The sequence below is a fragment of the Rhinolophus ferrumequinum genome, chromosome X, assembly GCF_004115265.2.
Source record: "Rhinolophus ferrumequinum isolate MPI-CBG mRhiFer1 chromosome X, mRhiFer1_v1.p, whole genome shotgun sequence".
NCBI classification, from domain to species: Eukaryota; Metazoa; Chordata; class Mammalia; order Chiroptera; family Rhinolophidae; genus Rhinolophus; species Rhinolophus ferrumequinum.
In genome coordinates this window covers 19,338,671-19,362,657 of record NC_046284.1, presented here as the reverse complement: position 1 = coordinate 19,362,657, position 23,987 = coordinate 19,338,671, and the positions used below count along the sequence as shown (strand labels likewise).

At 38.0% G+C, this 23,987-nt stretch overlaps 1 protein-coding gene across 1 annotated transcript in view; it reads left to right on the top strand.

Annotated features, from left to right (window-relative positions):
• The window catches only part of LOC117028114 (transmembrane 9 superfamily member 2-like), a 121,078-nt gene that overhangs the window by 78,732 nt on the left and 18,359 nt on the right, over positions 1-23,987 (top strand). Inside the window, exon 13 of the mRNA XM_033116281.1 lies at positions 23,131-23,290. Coding sequence (XP_032972172.1) covers positions 23,131-23,290 — 160 coding nt within the window. The remainder of the gene's footprint in view (positions 1-23,130; positions 23,291-23,987) is intronic.

Here is a 23,987-nt window from a genome sequence, read left to right as displayed (position 1 = left end):
TACTGTGTTCTCATATGGCAGAGAGAGAGAGTGAACTCTCTGGTGTCTCTTCATATAAGGGCACTAATCCCAACATGAAGGCCCCACTCTCATGTCATCTAAACCTAATTACCTCCCAAAGGCCCCAACTTCAAATACCATCACATTAGGGATTAGGGCTTCAACATATGGATTTTGGGGGGACACAAACATTCAGTCCACAGCATGTTTCATTAAAAACAAATTATTTCCTTGATTTGTTCTGCAGGACAGTTTTTTTTTTCTTTAAGTAAAAAGTAGTAGATTATATCTTAATTGTTATGTGGTATTTTAATTCCTATTTGATACAAAATTCTCATGTCCTTGATGCTAGATGTGTGTCACAGTAGTGGAAGAGTTTCTAAAATTAATGTTATATACAGTAAAGTCAGTTATATTATATACTAATTAGTGACAAAGTAAGAGAAAATGCTTTAGTAATGCTCTGTGGCTGAATAGAATGTCATAAATGATGCAATACAGTGATAGATCCAGTAGAATCATAAGTTTTTATTTACATGTTGCTTGTTTTCCTCTAAACTCCAGGGAAAAAGATAAGATTATTGAAAGGATTGAATATTACAACTTTGCACATCAAATATATGTACGTCAGAATTTTTGACTTACTTAAAATAAGGACAATGTGCTCCCTTCCCCTTCACCACCTTGAATAGAGCCATCTGATTTTTCTATAACTTTTTTCAAGGGAACTAGAAATGGGTGGTCTTTCCTGAGGTGAATGCTTTAATACATTCATGTAAGAAAGCAATGTCCTTGACAATATTTCAGATATTTCTTGCTTCAAGTTCAAGCACAGATGAATCCAAAACTGAACAAATTTGCCAAGAAAGTGCCATTGTGGAAAAGTCATTATACTGGCTGTAATACAAGGGATATTGCATGCAAGAACCAATCAGTAAACCATCTACTATTCTTGGCATCATTTACTTATTCATTCAACATACTTATTGTTGTGTTTTGTTTTTGTTTTGTTTTTTACTATATTTAAGACATTAGGCAAGGCACTGTGGAGGAAATAAATATAAATCGCCCTTGAAACTCTGCCTTTGTAGTTTAAGATGAATGATAATGGCTCATTTTTTATCACATAGATGTTCAATTTTATCATAAAAATAAGTTACATCATTGAAATAGAAAATGTAAAAGAATTAGAATATACTATATCAATAAGTTTGATTAGCCAAGTTGAACAATTAATGTCTGAAAACATTTTCATTTGCAATGCATGATGAGCTGTTCTTATATTTTTTTATGGGATCAATTTTGAAAATATTTTACACAGAAAAATAAAAAAAATTACAAATTCATACTAACATGACTCAGGTTTACATGGACTATGAAATGATGCAATGTGAAACCACAATTTTGTAAAAATAAAAGAAAACTGTTTTGTTAATTGGAAAAGCAACTGTTAACACTGGTTGTCTTCTGGGTAGGTTACTACATTGAGGGACCAGAGTGTGAAGGAGACTATTTTAGATTTACTTTTTTAAAAATGTGTCAAAGTTTGGTGATTTTTATTTTTTAATTGTATTGCATTTTCCAAATTTTTTAAACGTGTCACCAATTACTTTTACAATCAGGAAAACATAGGAATTGTAATTTTTAATAAGCAAGTTTTAAAGAGTTATCTCCTGGGTGTAATTTATTAGCTTTAAAATAATTACTTAAATAATAACATGTATTACTTATAACAAGTAATAACTTGAAAAGTAATAATGCGTTTTAAGTTTCAAATCAGCCTTTTATTAGTGGAGAGAAGTATTTCCTCTTAGCCTAAATAAGGAAGGTTTTCTTTTCTTTTAAATTTTCAACTTTATTGAGTTATAATTGACAAATAGGAATTGTTTACATTTAAGGTATACAACTTGATATTTTGATATATTGTATACATTGTGAAATAATAACCACAATCAAGCTAATTAACATATCCATAATCTCACATAGTTACCATGTTCTTTCCCTTCCTCCCACACTCCCTAATTCCCCTCCCTCTTTCTCTCTTTCTCCCTCCCTCCCTCCATTCTTTCCTTCCTTTCTGTATTTCTGTATTTCTCTGTCTCAAACATTTTATTTTTCAATTAGAGTTGATATACAATATTATATTAGTTTCAGGTATACGACATAGTGATTACACATTTACATAACTTATAAAGTGATCAGCTGATATATATAGTAATCATCTGACACCATACATAGTTATGACAATACTACTGACTATATTCCCTATGCTATACTTTACATTCCCATGACAATTTTGTAACAACCAATTTGTACTTCTTAAACCCTTCCCATTTTTACTCAGCCCTCCAACCCCCCTCCCATCTGGAAACTATCAAATTGTTCTCTGTATCTGTCTGTTTTGTCTGGTATAAGTAGTGCTACCTCAGTTTTTATTTTCATTTCCATTTTCATGAAATATCATTTTCCATCACTTTACTTTCAGTCTGTGTGTCTCTTTTGATCTGAAGTGAGTCTCTTGTAGGCAGCACATGTAAGGGTTTTGTTTTCTTATCCATTCAGCCCTCCTATGACTTTTTTTAAATTTTATTTATTGGGGTGACAATTGTTAGTAATATTACATAGATTTCAGGTGTACAATTCTGTATTACATCATCTATAAATCCCACTGTGTGTTCACCAACCAGAGTCAGTTCTCCTTCCATAACCATATATTTGATCCACCTTAACCCTCATCTCCCACCCCCACCCCCCTTACCGTCTGGTAACCACTAAACTATTGTCTGTGTCTATGAGTTTTTGTTTCTCATTTGTTTGTCTTGTTCTTTTGTTGTTTTTAGTTTATATACCACACATCAGTGAAATCATACGGTTCTCTGCTTTTTCTGTCTGACTTATTTCGCTTAGCATCATAATCTCAAGATCCATCCATGTTGTCACAAATGTTCCTATATCATCTTTTCTTACTGCCGAATAGTATTCCATTGTGTATATATACCACAACTTCTTTATCCATTCATCTATCGAAGGACATTTTGGTTGTTTCCAAGTCTTGGCCACCGTAAACAAAGCTGCAATGAACATTGGAACACACGTGTCTTTATGTATAGATGTTTTCAGATTTTTTGGGTAGATACCCAGGAGAGGGATTGCTGGGTCATATGGTAATTCTATTCGTAATTTTTTGAGGAACCTCCACACTGCCTTCCATAACGGCTGCACCAGTCTGCATTCCCACCAACAGTGTATGAGGGTTCCTTTTCCTCCACAGCCTCTCCAACAGTTGTTACTATTTGTCTTGTTGATGATAGCCATTCTGACTGGGGTGAGGTGATATCTCATTGTGGTTTTTATTTGCATTTCTCTGATGATAAGTGATGTTGAGCATTTTTTCAGATGTCTATTTGCCATTTGTATGTCCTCTTTGGAGAAATGTCTCTTCAGGTCCTCTGCCCATTTTTAAATTGGAATGTTTGTTTTTTTGTTATTGAGTTGCATGTGTTCTTTGTATATTTTGGATATTAACCCCTTATCGGAGGCACTGTTTGCAAAAATCTTCTCCCATTCAGTTGGTTGCCTCTTTATTTTGTCAATGGTTCCATTTGCTGTGCAATGGTTGCTTTGCTGTGCAGAAGCTTTTAAGTTTCATATAGTCCCATTCGTTTATTTTAGCTTTGACTTCCATTGCCTTTGGAGTCAAATTCATAAAATGCTCTGTGAACCCAAGGTCCATAAGTTTAGTACCTATGTTTTCTTCTATGCAGTTTATTGTGTCAGGTCTTATGCCTAAGTCTTTGATCCATTTTGAATTAATTTTGGTACATGGTGACAGATAGCAGTCCAGTTTCATTCTTTTGCACGTGGCTTTCCAATTCTCCCAGCACCATTTATTGAAGAGGCTGTCTTTCCTCCATTGTATGTTTTTAGCTTCTTTGTCAAAAATTATCTGTCCATATTTATGTGGTTTTATTTCTGTGTTCTCAATTCTATTCCATTGGTCTATGTTTCTGTTTCTCTGCCAATACCATGCTGTTTTGATTATTGTAGCCCTGTAGTACAAGCTAAAGTCAGGGAGTGTGATACCTCCAGCATTGTTCTTCTTTCTTAAGTTTGCTTTGGATATTCGGGGTCTTTTGTGGTTCCAAACAAATCTGATGATTTTTTGTTCTATTTCTTTAAAAAAATGCCATTGGGATTTTGATGGGGATTGCATTAAATCTGTATATTGCTTTGTGTAATATGGCCATTTTAACTATGTTGATTCTTCCAATCCATGAGTACGGAATGTCTTTCCATTTCTTTGTGTCTTCTTCAATTTCTTTCAAAAATGTCATATGGTTTTTAGCATATAGGTCCTTCACATCCTTGGTTAAGTTTATTCCTAGGTATTTTATTCTTTTTGTTGGGATTGCAAAAGGAATTGTTTTTTGTATTTCTTTTCCTGAGATTTCATTCTTAGTATATAGGAATGCAATGGACTTTTGTACGTTGATTTTGTAGCCAGAAACTTTACTGTATTTGTTGATTATTTCTAAGAGCTTTTTGGTGGAGTCTTTAGGGTTTTCTATACACAGCATCATGTCATCTGCAAAGAGTGACAATTTCACTTCTTCATTCCCAATTTGGATGCTTTTTATTTCTTTCTCTTGCCTGATTGCTCTGGCAAGGACTTCCAACACTATGTTGAAAAGCAGAGGTGATAGGGGAAAGCCCTGTCGTGTTCCTGAACGTACAGCAAAGGGCTTCAGTTTTTCACCATTAATTATGAGATTAGCTGAGGGTTTGTCATATATGGCCTTTATTATGTTAAGGTATTTTCCTTCTCTACCTATTTTACTAACTGTTTTAATCATAAATGGATGTTGTATCTTGTCAAATCCTTTTTCCGCATCAATTGATATAATCATAGGATTTTTGTCCTTTATTTTGTTTATTTGATTTATCACATTGATGGATTTTTGGATGTTGAACCATCCTTGTGCCCCGGGGATGAACCCCCCTTGGTCGTGATGAATAATCTTTTTAATACATTATTGTATTCAATTTGCTAGAATTTTGTTTAGGATTTTTGCATCTGTATTCATCAGAGATATTGGTCTGTAGTTTTCTTTTTTTGTGTTATCCTTACCAGGTTTTGGTATCAGGGTAATGTTGGCCTCATAAAATGAGTTAGGGAATATTGTCTCTTCTTCTTTTTTTAGGAAGAGTTTGAGTAGGACAGATAGTAGATCCTCTTTGAAGGTGTGGTAGAATTCAATAGTGAAGTCATCTGGTCTCGGACTTTTGCTTTTGAGACGTTGTTGGATGACGGATTCAATTTCGTTACTGGTGATTGGTCTGTTTAGATTTTCGAGTTCTTCATGGTTCAGCCTACGAAGGCTATATGTTTCTAAGAACTTGTCCATTTCTTCTAGGTTATTGAATTTGGTGGCATATAGTCCTTCATAGTATTCTTGGATGATCCTTTGTATTTCTGTGGCGTCCATGATAACTTCCCCATTTTCATTTCTGATTTTGTTAATTAGCGTTTTCTCTTTTTTTATCTTAGTGAGTCCAGCCAAGCGTTTGTCAATTTTGTTAATCTTTTCAAAGAACCAGCTCTTTGTCACACTAATTTTTTCTATTTTTTTTTCTCTATCTCATTTAGTTCTGCTCTGATTTTTGTTATTTCCTTTCTTCTGCTGACCTTGGGTTTCATTTGTTCTTCTTTTTCTAGTTCTTTAAGGTGCAACATGAGGCTTTTTATTTGGGATTTTTCTTGTTTCTGGAGATAGGCCTGTAATGATATAAATTTCCTTTTTAAAACTGTTTTCACTGCATCCCCAAAATTTTGGTAGGATGTATTTTCATTGTCATTTGTTTGTATGTATCTTCCCCCCCCCCATGGCTTATTTATTTATTTATTTTTTATTTATTTTATTTTTTTAATTTATTGGGGTGACAATTGTTAGTAATATTACATAGATTTCAGGTGTACAATTCTGTATCACATCAATAATAAATTACATTGTGTGTTCACCACCCAGAGTCAGTTCTCCTTCCTTCACCATATATTTGATTCCCTTACACTCATCTCCCACCCCCCAACCCCCTTACTTTCTGGTAACCACCAAATTATGTTCCCCAGATTAATTTTCAAAACCCCGAGGCCATCTTGTGGTTACTGATTGTTTTATAATCCCCTCACCTTCCCTTTTACCCCCACCCCCCCCGCCCATCTAGCACCCTCAGTTTTCCTCTTTGTCTCCAAAACTGTTTCTGATTAGTTCATTCACTTATTCTTTTCTTTAGAATCCGCAAATAAGTGAGATCATATGGTACTTATCTTTCTCTGTCTGACTTATTTCACTTAACATAATGTTCTCTAGGTCCATCCATGTTGTTGTAAATGGTAAGATTTCTTTCTTCTTTATGGCTGCTTAATGCTCCATTGTATAAATGTACCACAGTTTCTTAATCCAGTCATCTACCGATGGGCATTTCTGTTGTTTCCATGTCTTAGCTGTTGTGTATAGTGCTGCAATAAACATAGGAATGCATAAAGATTTTTGAATTTCTCCGGATAGATACCTAGGAGTGGAATTACTGGATCATAGGGTAGTTCCATTTTCAGATTCTTGAGATACCTCCATACTGTTTGCTATAGTGGCTGCACCAATCTGCATTCCCACCAACAGTGCACAAGCGTTACCTGTTCTCCACATCCACGCCAGAACTTGTTGTTTGTTGATTTATTGATGATAGCCATTTTGACTGGGGTGAGGTGGTATCTCATTGGTGTTTTTATTTGCATTTCACTGATGGTTAGTGAGATTGAGCATTTCTTCATATGTCTGTTTGCCATCTGTATGTCCTTTTTAGAAAAATGTCTCTTCAAGTCCTCTGCCCATTTTTTAATTGGGTCGTTTGTTTTTTTGGAGTTGAGTTGAGTGAGTTTTTCATAGAGTTGTGATATTAATCCCTTATTAGATATATCATTGGCAAATATCTTTTCCCATTCAGTAGGATCCCTTTTTGTTTTATTGATGGTTTCCTTTGCTGTGAAAAAACTTTTTAGTTTGATATAATCCCACATGTTTATTTTTTCTCTTACTTCCCTCGAGCAAGGGGATAGATCAGTAAAAATCTTACTCCGGGTAATGTCTATGAAGTTTTTTCCTATATTTCCTTCTAGGTATTTTATGGTTTCAGATCTTACATTTAAGTCTTTAAGCCATTTTGAATTTATTTTTGTATATGGTGTAAGGAGGTGGTCCAGCTTCATTTTTTTGCATGTGTCTGTCCAGGTTTCCCAGCACCATTTATTGAATAGACTGTCTTTACCCCATCGTACATTCTTGCTTCCATTGTAGTGGGTTAAATGGCCATATAGGCATGGATTTATTTCTGGACTCTCTATTCTGTTCCATTGATCTATGTGTCTGTTTTTATGCCAATACCATGCTGTTTTGATTACTGTAGCCTTGTAGTATAATTTGAAGTCAGGTATTCTTATACCTCCCACTTTGTTCTTATTTCTCAAGATTGCTGAGGCTATACGGGGTCTTTTATGGTCCCATATAAATTTTAGGATTATATGTTCTATTTCTGTGAAAAACGTCGTTCGTAGTTTGATAGGAATTGCATTGAATATGTATATTGCCTTAGGCAGTATGGACATTTTACCTATATTAATTCTTCCTATCCATGAACATGATATGTGTTTCCATCTATTTATATCTTCTTTCATTCCTTTCTTCAGTGTCTTATAATTTTCTGAGTACAGATCTTTCACTTCTTTGGTTAAATTTATTCCCAGGTATTTTATAGTCTTTGGAGTGATTGTAAATGGGATTGTTTTTTTAATTTCTCCTTCTGATGTTTTATTATTGGTATATACAAATGCAACTGGTTTCTGAATATTAATTTTGTGTCCTGCTACTTTACTAAATTCATCTATCAGCTCTAATATCTTCTTGGTGGAGTCTTTAGGGTTCTCTCTATATAGTATCATATCATCTGCATATAATGATAATTTTACTTCCTCCTTACCAATTTGGATGCCTTTTATTTCTTTTTCTTGTCTGATTGCTGTGGCTAGAACTTCCAGCACTATGTTGAATAGAAGCGGAGATAGTGGGCATCCTTGCCTTGTTCCTGATGTTAGGGGGGATGGTTTTAGCTTTTCCCCATTGAGTATGATGTTAGCTGTGGGTTTGTCATATATGGCCTTTATTATGTTGAGATATGATCCCTCTATTCCCACATTCTTAAGGGTTTTTGTCATAAATGGCTGTTGGATTTTATGAAATGCTTTTTCTGCATCTATTGATATGATCATGTGATTTTTATTTTTCATTTTGTTAATGTGGTGTATCACATTAATTGATTTGCAGATGTTGAACCACCCTTGCATACCAGGGATGAATCCCACTTGATCATGGTGTATGATCTTTTTAATGTATTGCTGAATTCTGTTCGCTAATATTTTGTTGAGGATTTTTGCATCTATGTTCATTAGAGATATCGGCCTGTAGTTTTCTTTTTTTGTCGTGTCTTTGTCTGATTTGGGGATAAGGTGATAGTGGCCTCATAAAAAGTGTTTGGGAGTCTTCCCTCCTTCTGGGTTATTTGGAAGAGCTTGAGGAGAATAGGTGATAATTCTTTTTTGAACGTTTTGTAAAATTCACCTGTAAAGCCATCTGGTCCAGGGCTTTTGTTTGTTGGGAGATTGTTGATTCTGATTCAATTTCCCTGGTGGTAATCAGACTATTCAGGTTTTCTGTTTCTTCTTGAGTTAGCCTTGGAAGGTTGTACGCCTCTAGAAAATTGTCCATTTCTTCCAGATTGTCAAATTTGTTGGCATATAGTTGCTCACAGTAATTTCTTAAAACTTTTTGTATTTCTGCAGTATCCGTTGTCACTTCTCCTCTTTCATTTCTGATTGTATTAATTTGGGTCCTCTCTCTCTTTTTTTTTAATGAGTCTGGCTAAAGGTTTGTCAATTTTGTTTATCTTCTCTAAGAACCAACTCTTGGATTCATTGATCTTTTGTATTGTTTTCCCGGTTTCTATTTCATTTATTTCTGCTCTGATCTTTATTATCTCCTTCCTTGTGCTCCCTTTGGGCTTATTTTGCTGTTCTTTTTCCAGATCCCTTAAGTGTGAAGATAAACTGTTGATTAGTGATGTTTCTTGTTTCTTTAGATAGGCCTGCAAAGCTATGAATTTCCCTCTTAGGACTGCTTTCGCGGCATCCCATAGATTTTGGGTCGTGGTGTTTTCATTTTCGTTTGTCTCGAGATATTTTTTGATTTCTTCCTTGATCTCCTGCGTGACCCATTCATTATTTAGTAATAAGTTATTCAGCCTCCATGAATTGGTGTGTCTTCCAGTTTTTTTCCTGCAGTTCATTTCTAATTTCATAGCATTGTGATCAGAGAAGACAATTGGTATGATTTCAATTTTCTTAAATTTATCAAGACTTGTTTGTGGCCTAACATATGGTCTATCTTGGAAAATGTTCCATGTGCGATTGAGAAAAACGTGTATTTTGCAGCATTGGGGTGAAATGTTCTGAAAATATCGATTAAATCCAAGTGGTCCAATGTATCATTTAAGGCTGTTGTTTCCATATTGATTTTCTGTCTGGAAGACCTGTCCTTTGTTGTCAGAGGTGTGTTGAAGTCCCCTACTATGATAGTGTTACTGTTGATCTCTGTCTTTATGTCAGTCAGTACCTGTTTTATATATTTAGGTGCTTCTATGTTGGGTGCATAGATGTTTACTAGGGTTATGTCTTCTTGTCGGATCGATCCCTTTATTATTATATAGTGACCATCTTTATCTTTTAGTATGTTCTTCATTTTAAAGTCTATTTTGTCAGATATAAGTATTGCAACTCCAGCTTTTTTCTCATTTCCATTTGCATGAAATATCTTACTCCAACCATTCACTTTCAGCCTGTGTGTGTCTTTTGTTCTGAGGTGAGTCTCTTGTATACAGCATATACAAGAGTCTTGCTTTCTTATCCAGTCAGCCACCCTATGTCTCTTGATTGGAGCATTTATTCTGTTTACATTTAAAGTGATTATTGATAGGTACATAGTTATTGCCATTTTTAAATTTGTAGTTAGCTTGTTTTGATCTTTCTTCTATTTACAGAAATCCTTTTAGTATTTCTTGCAATGCTGGCTTGGTGGTAATAAATTCCTTTAGCTTATTTTTTTCTGGAAAGCTCTTTATCTCTCCATCAACTTTAAATGATAGCCTTACTGGATAAAGCAATCTAGGTTGTAGGCCTTTGTTTTCCATCACTTTGGGTATCTCCTGCCACTCCCTCCTGGCCTTCAATGTTTCTGTAGAAAAGTCATTTGATAGTCTTATGGGAGTTCCCTTGTATGTAACCCTCTGTCTTTCTCTTGCTGGTTTTAGGATTCTCTCTTTGTCTTTAAGCTTTGCCATTTTAACTATAATGTGTGTTGGTGTGGACCTGTTTGGGTTTATCCTGGTTGGAACTCTCTGCACTTCCTGGGCTTGTATGTTGGTTTCCTTCATCAGGTTGGGGAAGTTTTCAGACATTATTACTTCAAATATGTTCTCAATTCCTTGCTTCCTCTCTTCACCTTCTGGTATTCCTATGATGCGCATGTTGTTGCGCTTGATGTTATCCTAGATGTCTTTAAGCCATCCTCATTGTTTTTTATTCTTTTTTCTTTCTGTTCTTCCGTTTGGGTGATCTCTGCAACCTTGTCTTCTGAGTCGCTGATTTGATCCTCTGTTTCATCTAACCTGCTGGTAATTCCTTCAAGTGAGTTCTTAATTTCGGTAATTGTGTTCTTTAGTTCTAACTGGTTGTTCGTTATGATTTCTACATCCTTCTTTATGTCTTCTCTAAGCTCCTTAAACATTCTTATCACCAGTGTTCTGAACTCTGTCTCTGAAAGGTTGGTTACCTCTGCTTCATTTGGTTCCTGTTGTGGAGGTTTTTTCTGTTCTTTTATTTGGGACGTGTATCTTTGTTTCCCCATTCTGGCTGACTCTCTGTGTTTGCTTAGATGTATTAGGTAGATCCCCTAGAGTTCTTAGTTCTTGCTAGGTTATCTTATGTAGTATGTGTCCTTTGTATTTGACTCGCAGTACTTCGTTCTTCTCCTCTGCATGTGCTCCAAAGGTGACTCTTGTGTCGTGTATATTGTCCTGTTCAAGAAGATCTTTAATTGCTTTTTGCTTGTGAGTAGGTGGGGTTAACTCCTAGGCTGACTCATTGTGAGACTTGGCTCTGCCCACCGCAGGGCTTTCTGCTGCGTGAGGGTTGACCACTTAAATATGGTTTGGCCTCTATGGGCTCTAGTGCCTGCAGAGAATTCCCTCTGGGTGTATGACTTATAGGTCAAACCCAGTAGTACTCTGGTTTTGTCTGGAGTTGGCCTCTGGATATGTTGAATCTTGTGCCGCTTAAGCTGGGCCCTGGTAGGGCAGTTTCAGAACAAAGCAAATCACCAAGCACTTCAAGTACTCCTTCCACGAATCTCTTAGCTGTTCTGTGTGATGAGCAAAGAGTTCTTTGATGGGTTATAGGTCCCGTTTGTAATAAGATCCGGAGGAGAACTCAGAAAGTGCGCCCCGCTGCCGCCATTCCTATGACATCATCCCTCTATGTATCTTTTGATCTCTCCTCTAATTTCTTCTTTGACTCAGTCGTTCTTTAAAAGTATGTTGTTTAATCTCCATGTATTTGTGTTTTTTCCTGCTTTCTTTTTGCAGTTGATATCCAATTTCTAAACCTTGTGATCAGAGAATATGCTTGGTATGATTTCAATCTCCTTAAATTTGCTGAGGCTGATTTTATGTCCCAATATATGGTCTATCCTTGAGAATGTTCCATGTACACTAGAAAAAAATGTATAGTCTGATGTTTTAGGATGAAGTGCTCTATATATGTCAATTATGTCCATTTCATCTAATGTGTCATTTAGGGCTGCTATTTCGTTATTTATTTTCTGTTTGGATGATCTATCCATAGCTGTCAGTGATGTATTTAAGTCCCCTAGTACAATTGTGTTTTGGTCAATTTGTCCCTTTAGTTCTGTTAATAGTTGCTTGGTATATTTCGGTGCTCCCTGATTGGGGCCATAAATATTGATGACTGTTATGTGTTCTTGTTGTATAGTCCCCTTTACCATTATGAAATGTCCACATTTGTCTCTTGTTACCCTTTTCACCCTGAAGTCTGCTTCATCTGATATCAGTATGGCTACACCTGATTTTCTCTGGATACCATTTGCTTGGAGTATCAATTTCCAACCTTTCTCTTTTAGTCTATGCTTGTCCTTGTAGCTGAGATGTGTTTCTTGGAGACATCATATGGCTGGGTTTAGTTTCTTGATCCAATCTGCTACTCTGTGCCTTTTTATTGGTGACTTCAGTCCATTTATACTTAGGATGATTATTGATATGTGAGGATTTCCTGTCATTCTATCTTTAGTTTTCTGGTAAGACTGTGTCTCCATTGTTTCTTTGCCTTTTTTTGTCGTCTATTATTTCTGTGTGGTGGTATTCTATGATGTTTCCCTCTGTTTCTTCTTTTATTACGGTATATATTTCAGTTCTGGATTTTTTTTTTTTTGAGTGGTTACCCTTAAGTTTATGTAAAAGAAAATTTGATATTAGAGTATTCCATTTTCTTCAGTATGCTTACATTCTCCATTCCCATATTCCGGTTCAGGCCTTTACTCTCCCCCTTTTTATGTTTTGGTTGCCACAAATTGTCCCTGTTGATGGTGGTCGAATAGCCTCCTTTAGTATTTCTTGTAGTGCGGGTCATGTATTAGAAAATTCCCTCAGCTTCTGTATGTCTGGAAAGGTCTTGATTCCTCCTTCATAGCTAAAGGATATCTTTGCTGGATACATTATTCTTGGCTCATAATTTCTCTCTTTCAATAGTTTGAATATTTGGTTCCACTCCCTCCTGGCTTGTAGAGTTGCTATGTTTTTTCTGCACTATTCCAGCTTCTCACACAATGGGGGGATTCCCTGGGTGATGGGCTTCTCCTCTGTTATTAGTTCGCTTGGGTCACAGGGCTCAGTGTCCGTGTGGGTATGTGGAGATCTTCTGAAGTTCCAAAGCTCTTCCTGAACCAGATTCAGAGCCCGTATTTGTCAGCAGTTCTGTTTACTCCTGCAGGGATCCACCCAGATAGGTGGGGCCAGGGGCGGGGTGAGTTGTGAGTGGTTCCCCAGAGCAATGGCGGCGACCACCACCAGAGCCAGTCCTGCTTCCACAGCTCCCTCCTCTCTGTCAGAACTAGTTGGGCTGCAAATCTTTGTCTGCAGTCCACAGTTCTCAGAACAGCAAATATTCTGTTCTTTTGATCTGATACTGCTACTGTTCCTCTTCTAGCACGGGGCAGGTGGGGGCGGGGCGAGCTTTGGGAGGTTAGGGAGGGGGCGGCTAGTCTCAGTGCCTAAGGCTTCTGTTCTCTGCTCCGCAGTGAGGACTTAAACCACCTTTTTCAGCCTTCTTCCCTCAGTCTTTTCTCCGAGGTCTCTGTTGTGAGCGTTGGGTTCAGCCATGTTATATGCTGTTCCCTCAGCCCTGTGGGCATTAAACGGAGCCCTAGCAGTCCGAGTTCTTCCGTCTCCCACATCTGTGGTTGTTCTGGGATGCAGCGAGCTGGGAGCCATGATCTAGCTCTGCGTCCTGCATCTGGTCGGCTCCATCTCCACACTTCTCCCTTCCCTCCTCCCCTGCTTGCGCGATTCGCCTACCTTTAGGTGAATTCAGTAGTGGGCCTCTTCGTCTTGCCTGTCTGCTGTGCAAGGAGTCCTTTGTGTAGTTATAGTTGTTCGATTAGTTGTAAATTCCTGGAAAGATTTACACAGGCTCACCTCACGCCACCATTTTGATGCAGTGTTGTCCTTTAATTATAAATGATAGCTTTGCTGGGTAGAGTATTCTTGGTTGTAGGTCCTTACTTTTCATCACATTTAATATTGTGTGCCAATCCCTTCTGGTCTTCAAAATGTCTGTTGAGGAATCAGCTGACAATCTTATGGGAGCTCCCTTGTAGGTCACTAACTGCTTTTCTCTTGCTGCTTTTGAGATTCTTTCCTTGTTTTTATCCTTTGGAATTTTAATTAGGATATGTCTTTGTGTGGGCCTGTTTGGGTTCATCTTGTTTGGAACTCTCTGTGCTTCCTGGACTTGAATGTCTATTTACTTCACCAGTTTAGGAAAGTTTTTAGTCATTGTTTTTTCACATAGGTTTTCAATCCCTTGCTTTCTGTGTTCTCCTTTTGGTACCCTTATGATTTGAATGTTGTAATACTTGATGTCCCAGAGGTCTCTTAAACTATCCTCATTTTTAAAAATTATTTTTTGCTGTTCCTATTGGGTGTTTTCTGCTACCTTGTCTTCCAAATCACTGATTTGATCCTCTCTTTCATCTAGTCTGCTGTTGATTCCTTCTATTGCATTCTTAATTTCAGTTATTATATTTTTCACTGCTGACTGGTTCTTTTTTATGGTTTCTCTGTCTTATTTTATGCTTGCTATCTCTTTTCTGAAGTTCTCACTAAGTTCCTTGAGCATTCTTATAACCCTTGTTTTGAACTCTGTCTCTGGTATGTTGTTTGCCTCCATTTTGTTTAGTTCTTTTTTTCTGGAGTATTCTCCTGTTCTTTCATTTGGGAAGTATTTCTTTGTTTTTTCATTTTCGCTGTCTCTCTGCATTTGTTTCTATCTATTAGGTAGATCTACTATGTCCCCCAGTTTTGACCAGTGGCCTTGTGTAGTAGGTGCCCTGTGGGGCCCAGTGGCACAGTCTCCCTGGTCACCTGTGCTGGATGTTCCAGGAGTGTCCCTTGTGTGGTTAGTGTGTGCCCTCCTGTTATAGTTGAGTCTTGATTGCTATTGGCACTTCAGTGGGTGGGATTAGCTGTGGGATTGGCCACGTCCTCAGGCTGATTGGCTGTGGGATTGGCCACATCCACAGCTTACAGGCTGGGGTGCTGGGAGTTTACCATGATTGGCATTGGTCCCAGAGGGCTCTGGTGCCTATTGAGACCACCCTTTGGGTGTGCTGCTTATGGTGCTAATTGGGCAGTGCTCTGCTGTAGTCCAAAGTCAACCTCCAAGTATGTTGGTTCCGGGGCCTCTTGCGAGGGGCTCTGATGAAGGCCCAGGTCACCAACTGCCTGTGACCTGCCAGGGACTACCTAGTAGGAGTTACAAAGCAATCCACAGTTGTTTGCTGTCTCTGCTAACCCTGAAGTCATGTGAGAGGCCATGCTGTGAACTGAGGACGTCTGCCACCAGTACTGGGCCTGGGGTAGCTCCTCAAAATGCCAGGACACCCCAAGGCCTGCTGCCATCTGCCAGCTCCCTTAAGTTTAAGCCACTGATAAAGCCTCATGCAGTATGCAAGTTGGATTAGAAGAGTCTCAGGGACTCACGAGAGTGGGAAGAGTTGTGGTCACCAGGTTAATGTAAATTCTTGTTTGGTGCCAGTGCTGAGCCTGGAGCTACTCATCAAAAGTCTCGCAGCACACTGAGGCCATTAGCTGCCCACCTGGGTCTGTTGGACTCTGATAGTTTTCCAAGAAAGAGTGCAAAGCAGGTGGGGTTGGCTGCTCTTGGAGAAAGTATCTGCAGCATTGGGGGAGTTGGGTGGGGCAGGGTCCCAGCAGGCAGAGCTGCAGAGCTCACCAGACTAATCAGATTCAGATACGGCCATGTGGGGGCAGGCTCAACACAGGAAAGATGGGGCCCGTCTACCAGCTGCATGGGAAGAGTACCTCCTCACAGGAAAATGGCGACTGTCTTCCAGCCCTCAACTTGAAGCACCACAACTCACTCTGCCCTTTGTATGTCTCTGACATCCCCTGAGTTACTGTCCCTTTGCTCGAGCCCAGGTGAGATAGTCTGTGTGCACATCCTCTAAGAGGATGCTTGGGTTTTCTGCCGCCTTCCAACCCACCCAGATGGTCAGAATCCCCACTGTTTTCCACAGCCGGATGTTGTGGGAGCTTCTCTTCCCAGCACCAGTACTCTGGGCTGGGGAGGCCAGTGTAGGGCTGGGTGTTCTCGCTCCTCTGGGGACAACCTCCATTTCTGAGATACCCCTCATGTTTGTCAACTGCCACACAGAGATTTGGGGTTAGCCAGTTCCACGTCTCTGCCCCTCTTACCAGTCCTGGCGTAGCTTCTTCTTTATATCCTTAGATATAAAACTTTTGTTCAGCCAGACTTCAGATGGTTCTCCAGGTTGATTTTCTAAAATTATTTGTAATTTTAATTTGTTCATAGAAGGAAGCAGGCACAGTGTTTATCTACTCTGCCATCTTGGATCTCCTCTCCTTAGATAATATTTATTAATCATGGGAATTTGGGCAAGTTATTTTACTTCTTTAATCTTAGATTTCCTCATCTGTAGTATGGAAATAATGGTACTATCTACCTGACATTGTTGCTATGAAGATTAAATGGGATAATGTAAAACATTTGCAACAGTGCCTAGTACCTAATAAGTGCTCAATAAATGGTAACTGGTTAGCAGCTACTATTTTATTCCCTTAGTATCATGTCTTTGTTGATGTTCTTCCATGTATTGTAACCCCTTCTTTCCAATTTACCAATGCCAAATTTCTATTCATTCTTTAAGTCCCAGCCCAGTTCAAATTCCACCACTTTCATTCTGATATTGTACAGTCTATTACTGTTATTATAACACTTATCACAGTTTTCCTTAGATTGCAGTTATTTGTGATATGTTTTATCCTCATTATGCATTCTAAAATGCAGAAGGGTGAGTACTATGTCTTATTCTTTTTCTGTATCTTTCACAGTGTATAACCCAGTGCCTTATATGGAGCATAAGTGGCTTAAATGGAATAAGTGCTCAGTAAATGTCTACTGTATGATTGAATCATGTGGCTAATTAAAAGATAAAAAACAGATTCAGTTCCTAGTTCTGTTAGTAGAACTGAATGTAATTTTCCAGCAATAAACCAGGCATGATACAAATGACATATTTTCCTCAAGTGGTTTAAGGGCTCTCAGGTAGATGGGAGAGAGAATCAAAAGGTACTGGGATTCTTATTTCTTAGAATGTGGTAGGTTGAACGAGAATTTCAGTGCTTCACAATATATAAATGGGCAGTGTAAAAATGGATTTAAATTTAGGTGGAGAAGCAATTGGACTAATGAACATGTGTGCTCCCTAAATGAAATTGTGGAAAGTAAAATTATTAAATGATGTACTTTCCCTTTATGTAACCCCAAAAGTGGTAGGTAGGAAAGGGAAGAGTCAGCATACTTTGATGGGTATGTTTACCCATTAGAAGAAAGTTGAATCCCAGCACTCATTATTATTAATAGTTAAATGACTTTGGTTAAGTCCTATAGCCTTCCTGATTGTCCATTTCCTTTCCTGTAATGCCTGTGTCACAGAGTTGTTTATAGAAGTAAATGAACTAATGGATTGTGAAATTGTTCTGTGAGCTATAAAGCATTTTTGGTCACTCTTTTTTTCTGTGTTCCTACTTTGTATTTATCATCTGCTATAGCATTTCCCATGTTGTTCTGTAATTTATTTGTTTGTCTCTGTCCTCCACTAGACTGAGCTTTTTTTAGAGCAAAGATTTTTGTTTTATTTATCTTTGAATGCCAGGGTGTTACACATAGGTACTCAATAAATGTTTGATGAATGTGTGAATAAATGTTCCAGGTTGGAGATGGACCCAGGTGACCTCTTAAGTTTCCTTTTAGTTCTGCTGTTTAAGATTCTATAAGAAGGTATAGAAATAATTAGATATTGACAAAGGAAGAAATATTTAGAATATAAAAACATGAAATTGAAGGACAGTTACAGAATTTTTAAACACATATTAACATTCTAGAGTGTACTTTCTAAAGGGAAATTGTTGAGATGGTTTAATTGAGTTTATATGTAAGAAGGGAGGTTATGATTTGTCAATGAGAAGTAATTTTTCTGGCCATGGAATGATAACAGCTGAAAGGAATCTTTCAAAAGCTAGGAAATTTGTCAGAGGAATACTGTGGCTAAACAAATTCATTAGAGCAGAAAGGTATTAAAAACATTTAAAGAAGTATGGTTAAATCATGGGAACCAGACTCCCTCATTAAGATGCCAGAAACAGATGAGACATAAGGTGGAAGTTTTGTTGTATTTGTTGTCATTTGAAAGGATTCAAAACTAAATCTCCAGTAGGAGCAAAGTATGAATCTTCTAAAAGCAGAAGAGATAAACCTACGGACATAGGTTTTAGTAGACAGGAGAGATCATAAACACAAAGTGTAAAGGTAAAGTACAAATAGAAAAATGAAAGAACAAATGACTGAAGTTGGTTTAGAAAGGACCAAATCTCTTCTTCTCTTCCTCCTTCTTCTCCTTCTTCTTTTTATTACTTTCAGGTGTACAAAGCAATGTAATAGTTATAAGTTTACACTCCTCACAAAGTGATAGCATCTCCAATCTACTATCCCTCTGACATCATATATAGCTGTTACAATGCCATTGACTATCTTCACTATGCTGCACTCCACATCCCATGGCCATATATATATATAATTATGGTTGACATTCAATATTATTCTACTTCAGTGTCAGATGTATAGCATATTGGTCAGACATCTACACAGTCTATGAAGTGATCCCCTGATAAGTCCAGTGCCCATCTGGCACCCTACATAACCTTTACAACATTATTGATTATATTTCCCATAGTGTATTTCATATCCCTGTGACTATATTATGTCTACTAATTTGCACTTTTTTTTAATTAAAGTTTATTGTGGTAACAATGGTTAATAAAGTTACATAGGTTTCAGGTGTACAATTCTGTAATACATCATCTATGTATCCCATTGTGTGTTCACCACCCAGAGTCAGTTCTCCTTCTATCACTATACATTTGATCCCGTTTACCCTCATCTACCACCCCCCTCTCCTCTTACCCTCTGGTAACCACTAAACTATTGTCTGTGTCTATAAAGTTTTGTTTCTTTATTTGTTTGTTTTCCATTGTTGTTTTCAGTTTTATATCCCACATATCAGTGAAATCATATGGTTCTTGACTTTTTCTGTCTGACTTATTTTGCTTAGCATAATAATCTCAAGATCCATCCATGTTGTCACAAATGGCACTATTTCATCTTTCCTTATGGAAGAGTAGTATTCCATTATATATATATATATCACATCTTCTTTATCCAATCATCTATCGAAGGACACTTTGGTTGTTTCCATGTCTTGGGCACTGTAAATAAAGCTGCAGTGAACATTGGAGAACATATATGTTTACAGATAAATGTTTTCTGATTTTTGGGGGTTATATACCCAGGAGAGGGATTGCTGGGTCATGTGATAATTCTATTTTTAATTTTTTGAGGAACCTCTACACTGCCTTCCATAGTGGCTGCACCAATCTGCATTCCCACCAACAGTGTATGAGGGTTCCTTTTTCTCCACAGCCTCTCTAACACTTGTTATTATTTGTCTTGTTGATGATAGCCATTCTAACTGGTATGAGGTTTTTATTTGCATTTCTCTGATGATGAGTGACATTGAGCATCTTTTCATATGTCTGTTGGCCATCTTGTATGTCCCTTTAGAGAAATGTCTCTTCATGTCTTCTGCCCATTTTTAAATTGCATTGTTTGTTTTTTTGGTTTTGAATAGTATGAGTTTTTAAAATATATTTTGGATATTAACCAAATCACTTCTAATGAGAGATGTGGAAGGGTCAAAAACAATGATCCTAAATAAGAAATTGAAAAGAGATGGCAAATACGAAGGCAGTATTAGAATATTAGAGTTGGAGTGGACTTTGAGAGAACTTACTGTGTTTCCCTGAAAATAAGACCTACCTCGAAAATAAGCCCCAGTTAAGATTATCAGCCAGACGGACACATTTAGTACATTATGATGATGTTCCAGAAGAAGATGACATGACTGTATTTGAATAAATGTAGATTGTCGTACATGAAAAAAACGACATCCCCTGAAAATATGCCCCAATGCATCTTTTGGAGCAAAAATTAATATAAGACCTGGTCTTATTTTTTGGGAAATATGGTACAACTAAAGAACTAACCAGAGATTTCCTAAACTGTAGACCTCAAAGCTGAACCTGGTGCATCATGAAGTGGCTGTCGCCACCTTCCCTCTATGTGGTCTTTAATAAAATATCTGGGGGAGGAGAAGATATATGTGGTTGGTGACCTGGGTTCTCACCATAGAGGCTTTATTAAAACATAGTGGAATGGAAAAAGCTTGCTCTTAAAAGCTCAGACACACTTGAGTTAGAATCCCAGCTCTGCCTCTTATTAGTTGTTGAAACTTGAGCAATTACTTAATATCTCTAAAAGACATTAAGAAACAATTCTGTCTATTCAGGTAACTCCTATTTTTCATATGCCTATGTTGGTCATCTAATTTTCCTTTTTTTTCTTATTATCCATTTCTTTCTTTCTTTTTTTTTTTAAATGCTGCTTTCTAAGACATTTCATCAGCTTTATCTTCCAACCTTTTTATTAAGGTTTTAATTCCTCTTATCATAAATTAAATTATAAAGAGCTCTTTTATTTTCTCAATAGGTCTTAAAATTTTCTCTTCTTCTCTCATGGTTGCAATGTCTCCTCTAATCTCTCTGGGAATGCCAGTCATCAATTTTCTTTTTAAAAATTTTCTTTTGAGCTTCAGGGGTCTTCTCTAAGAGACTCAACCTCCAGTGTTCTGCTGGGGTTGGGAAGGAAAGTGATTTGGTTCTGCAGAGTAGGGGGAGGATATCTGTAGGTCTATCAGTATCTTAGGCTGACTTTCTTATTTCTCTTCCTAGACATCTACAGGAGTGCCTTCTGCAACAGGTTGATAGGAAGAGGTCTTTCATTTGTTTTCCAGTACTTGTTGGTAGAATGTTTTATTTTCTCTCCGACTGCAACCTTGTTTTCTCTCTCACACGGTAGCGCTATGTTTTCTCTGCACTGTTCCAGCTTCTCACACAATGCAGGGATTCCCTGGGAGACGGGCTTCTCCTCTGTTAATAGTTCGCTTGGGTCACAGGGCACAGTGTCCGTGTGGGTATGCGGAGAGCTTTTGAAGTTCCAAAGCTCTTCCTGAACCAGATTCAGAGCCCGTATTTTTCAGCAGTTCTGTTTACTCCTGCAGGGATCCACCCAGATAGGTGGGGCCAGGGGTGCGGTGAGTTGTGAGAGGAGGCCCAGAGCAATGGCGGCGACCACCACCAGAGCCGGTCCTGCTTCCACAGCTCCCTCCCCTCTGCCAGAACTAGTTGGGCTGCGAATCTGTGTCTGCACAGTTCTCAGAACAGCAAATATTCTGTTCTTTTGATCTGACACTGCTACTGTTCCTCTTCTAGCACTGGGCAGGTGGGGGCGGGGCGAGCTCTGGGAGGGTCGGGAGGGGGCGGCTAGTCTCAGTGCCTAAGGCTCCCGTTCTCTGCTCGGCAGTGAGGGCTTAAACCACCGTTTTCAGCCTTCTTCCCTCAGTCTTTGCTCTGAGGTCTCTGCCGTGAGCGTTGGGTTCAGCCGTGTTATATGCTGCCCCTTCAGCCCTGTGGGCCATAAGCGGAGCCCTAGCAGTCCGAGTTCTTCCCTCTCCCGCAGCTGCGGTAGTTCCGGGATGCAGGGAGCTCGGAGCACTGAGCTAGGGCTGCGTCCTGCGCCCGCCCACGCGGCTCTGTCTCGGCACTTCTCCCTTCCCTCCTCCCCTGCTCACGCGATTCACCTACCTTTAGGTGAATTCAGTAGTGGGCCTCTTTGTCTTGCCTGTCTACTGTGCAGGGAGTCCTTTGTGGAGTTATAGTTGTTCGATTAGTTGTAAATTCCAGGGGAGATTTACAGAGGCTCACCTCACGCCGCCATTTTGATGACGTCTCCCAGTATCTTAGGCTGACTTTCAACCACACCTCCTAGTTTTAGAAAGTCCTTACCCACCACTTACAGAGGTACCTGGCACTACAAATTCTTGAGTCTTTTTTGTAGTTCTGTGGTATAGATTAAGTTGCCCCTCAGATTTCCCCTCTGACAACTTGGGATACAGGTTTCCCAGTTCTACTAACTCAGTTACTATTTGTCCATCTTCTATCTGGTTTCCAAAATTTGTTACTAATATCTTCTCTCCTGTATCCTCCATCCTGTGTATTTATGCCCTTTTAAAATTCCTTTATTTTAATTGTATCAGAGTTCTGATGAGGGAGCAGAGCTAAATGTGTGAGTTCAATCTGCCATCTTTAACCAAGTCTCTAACTTCTCCATGTCTTTTTTGTCTATCCTTTACATTTTACCAATCACCACATTATACAGATTCTTACCACTTTCTATATCTGGTCTCCACATCTCTAGCATGTCTCTAGTCCTTTGTAATTTGGTAGATTTATATTCCTGAAAAACTGTTCTGTGTACCTCACAGCTTTGAGTATAAAAACCCTTCAGTTGTTTCTTGATGCTGACAGGATAAAGTCTACCTTCCTGAATATGACATTCAAAGCCTTCCATGGTTTAGTCTCTACCCACCGTTCCAACTTCATCTTTTAGGTTTTCAGAAACACTCACTCACATCTATACCAATACCCATACTCACCTGTAGCTTTGATCAAACTTATCTGGAACAAATAGGGGCATGATAGCTGGGCTTACCTGGTGATTTATCCAGTAGACTTAACAGTTGATGTATTGATTTTGCATGACTAATTTAAAACTCTCAGTTTTAAGTGAATTCTTTTCTGACCTGAGGCTTCTTATAACCCATTTAAGTCTAGGATTCTAAAATCTGTTTTTAATATATGCATTTTCTTAATTGCATTCAGTATATTGCATATTGTTTTTCCATGATATATTACTCTACACCTTATTTATTTTCTGCTAGACTCTGGAGGTGCAAAGATGAGTAGGAGGTGGAAATTATGTCTTATAATAAGCTGCTATCTTATATGGTATTGGGTTTAACTCCCAGCTCAATGACTGGGTTTACACAGTGTGATTTAATATTCTTCTAGGGTTTAACTTTGTAATTTATTATATCTTTCCCACTAAAAGAATTTTCTGACATTTACATCAAGAACGTTTATAATGTTTTCCTGAAAGCATGTTGACTTTTTCCCCCCTAGTTTCGTCTTCGCTGACCTCTTTATTATGAATCTAATTCTTTGGGTGGAAGGGTCATCGGCTGCCATGTCCTTCGGTACCCTGATAGGTATCCTTGCAATGTGGTTTGGAATTTCAGTTCCACTGACATATTTTGGTGCATACTTTGGAAGAAAGAAGAAGGTAAACTTTTTAAATACTGCTTTTGACCATTGAGTGATGTATGAAATAATACCTCAGTGTGTATATACTATACATGGAATGCAAATGCACCATTGGAGAAAACTACAAAGAATAATCATTTTGGGAAAAAAATGTTTTTGAAAATTTAAATGAAAGACAGTAACACTTTAAAAGACATTACTTAATGTCTTTTTCACTTTATAGGTTGTTTATATTTCCCTCTTTCTGATGGACAAAATTAAAAGGACATATTACAGGAAGGCTGACTTTAACAAAGTCAGAAAAGTAATAGGATTATACAATGGGGAAAGAAAGCCAAGATATAGTCTAAGAAATGGGGCTGTTCATTTACAGATTTGAAGTTAGCCTTATCAATGTATAGGGAACAAGAGCGGGATACCAAAAAGGCTAAATGAGTCCACACTGCAAAAGGATTGTATAAAGATATAGCATGAATTTGTAGGGGAGAAATCAGACAAGACAAAACAGGAAGGGGAGTTCCACAGAGAGCAGTAAAAAGGAAAATTAGTAAAAAATCTCTTGATAAATTTTAAGAAAGAACTTTTTGACATATTATTTTATAGTGGAATAGTCATTAGTAAATCTTGTTCAATTTCTTTCTTGAAATTTTTAGGAAAGGACAAACATCCTTATTATTTAGCTACGTGCTATCTAGTATGGTGGCTGCTAGCCACAT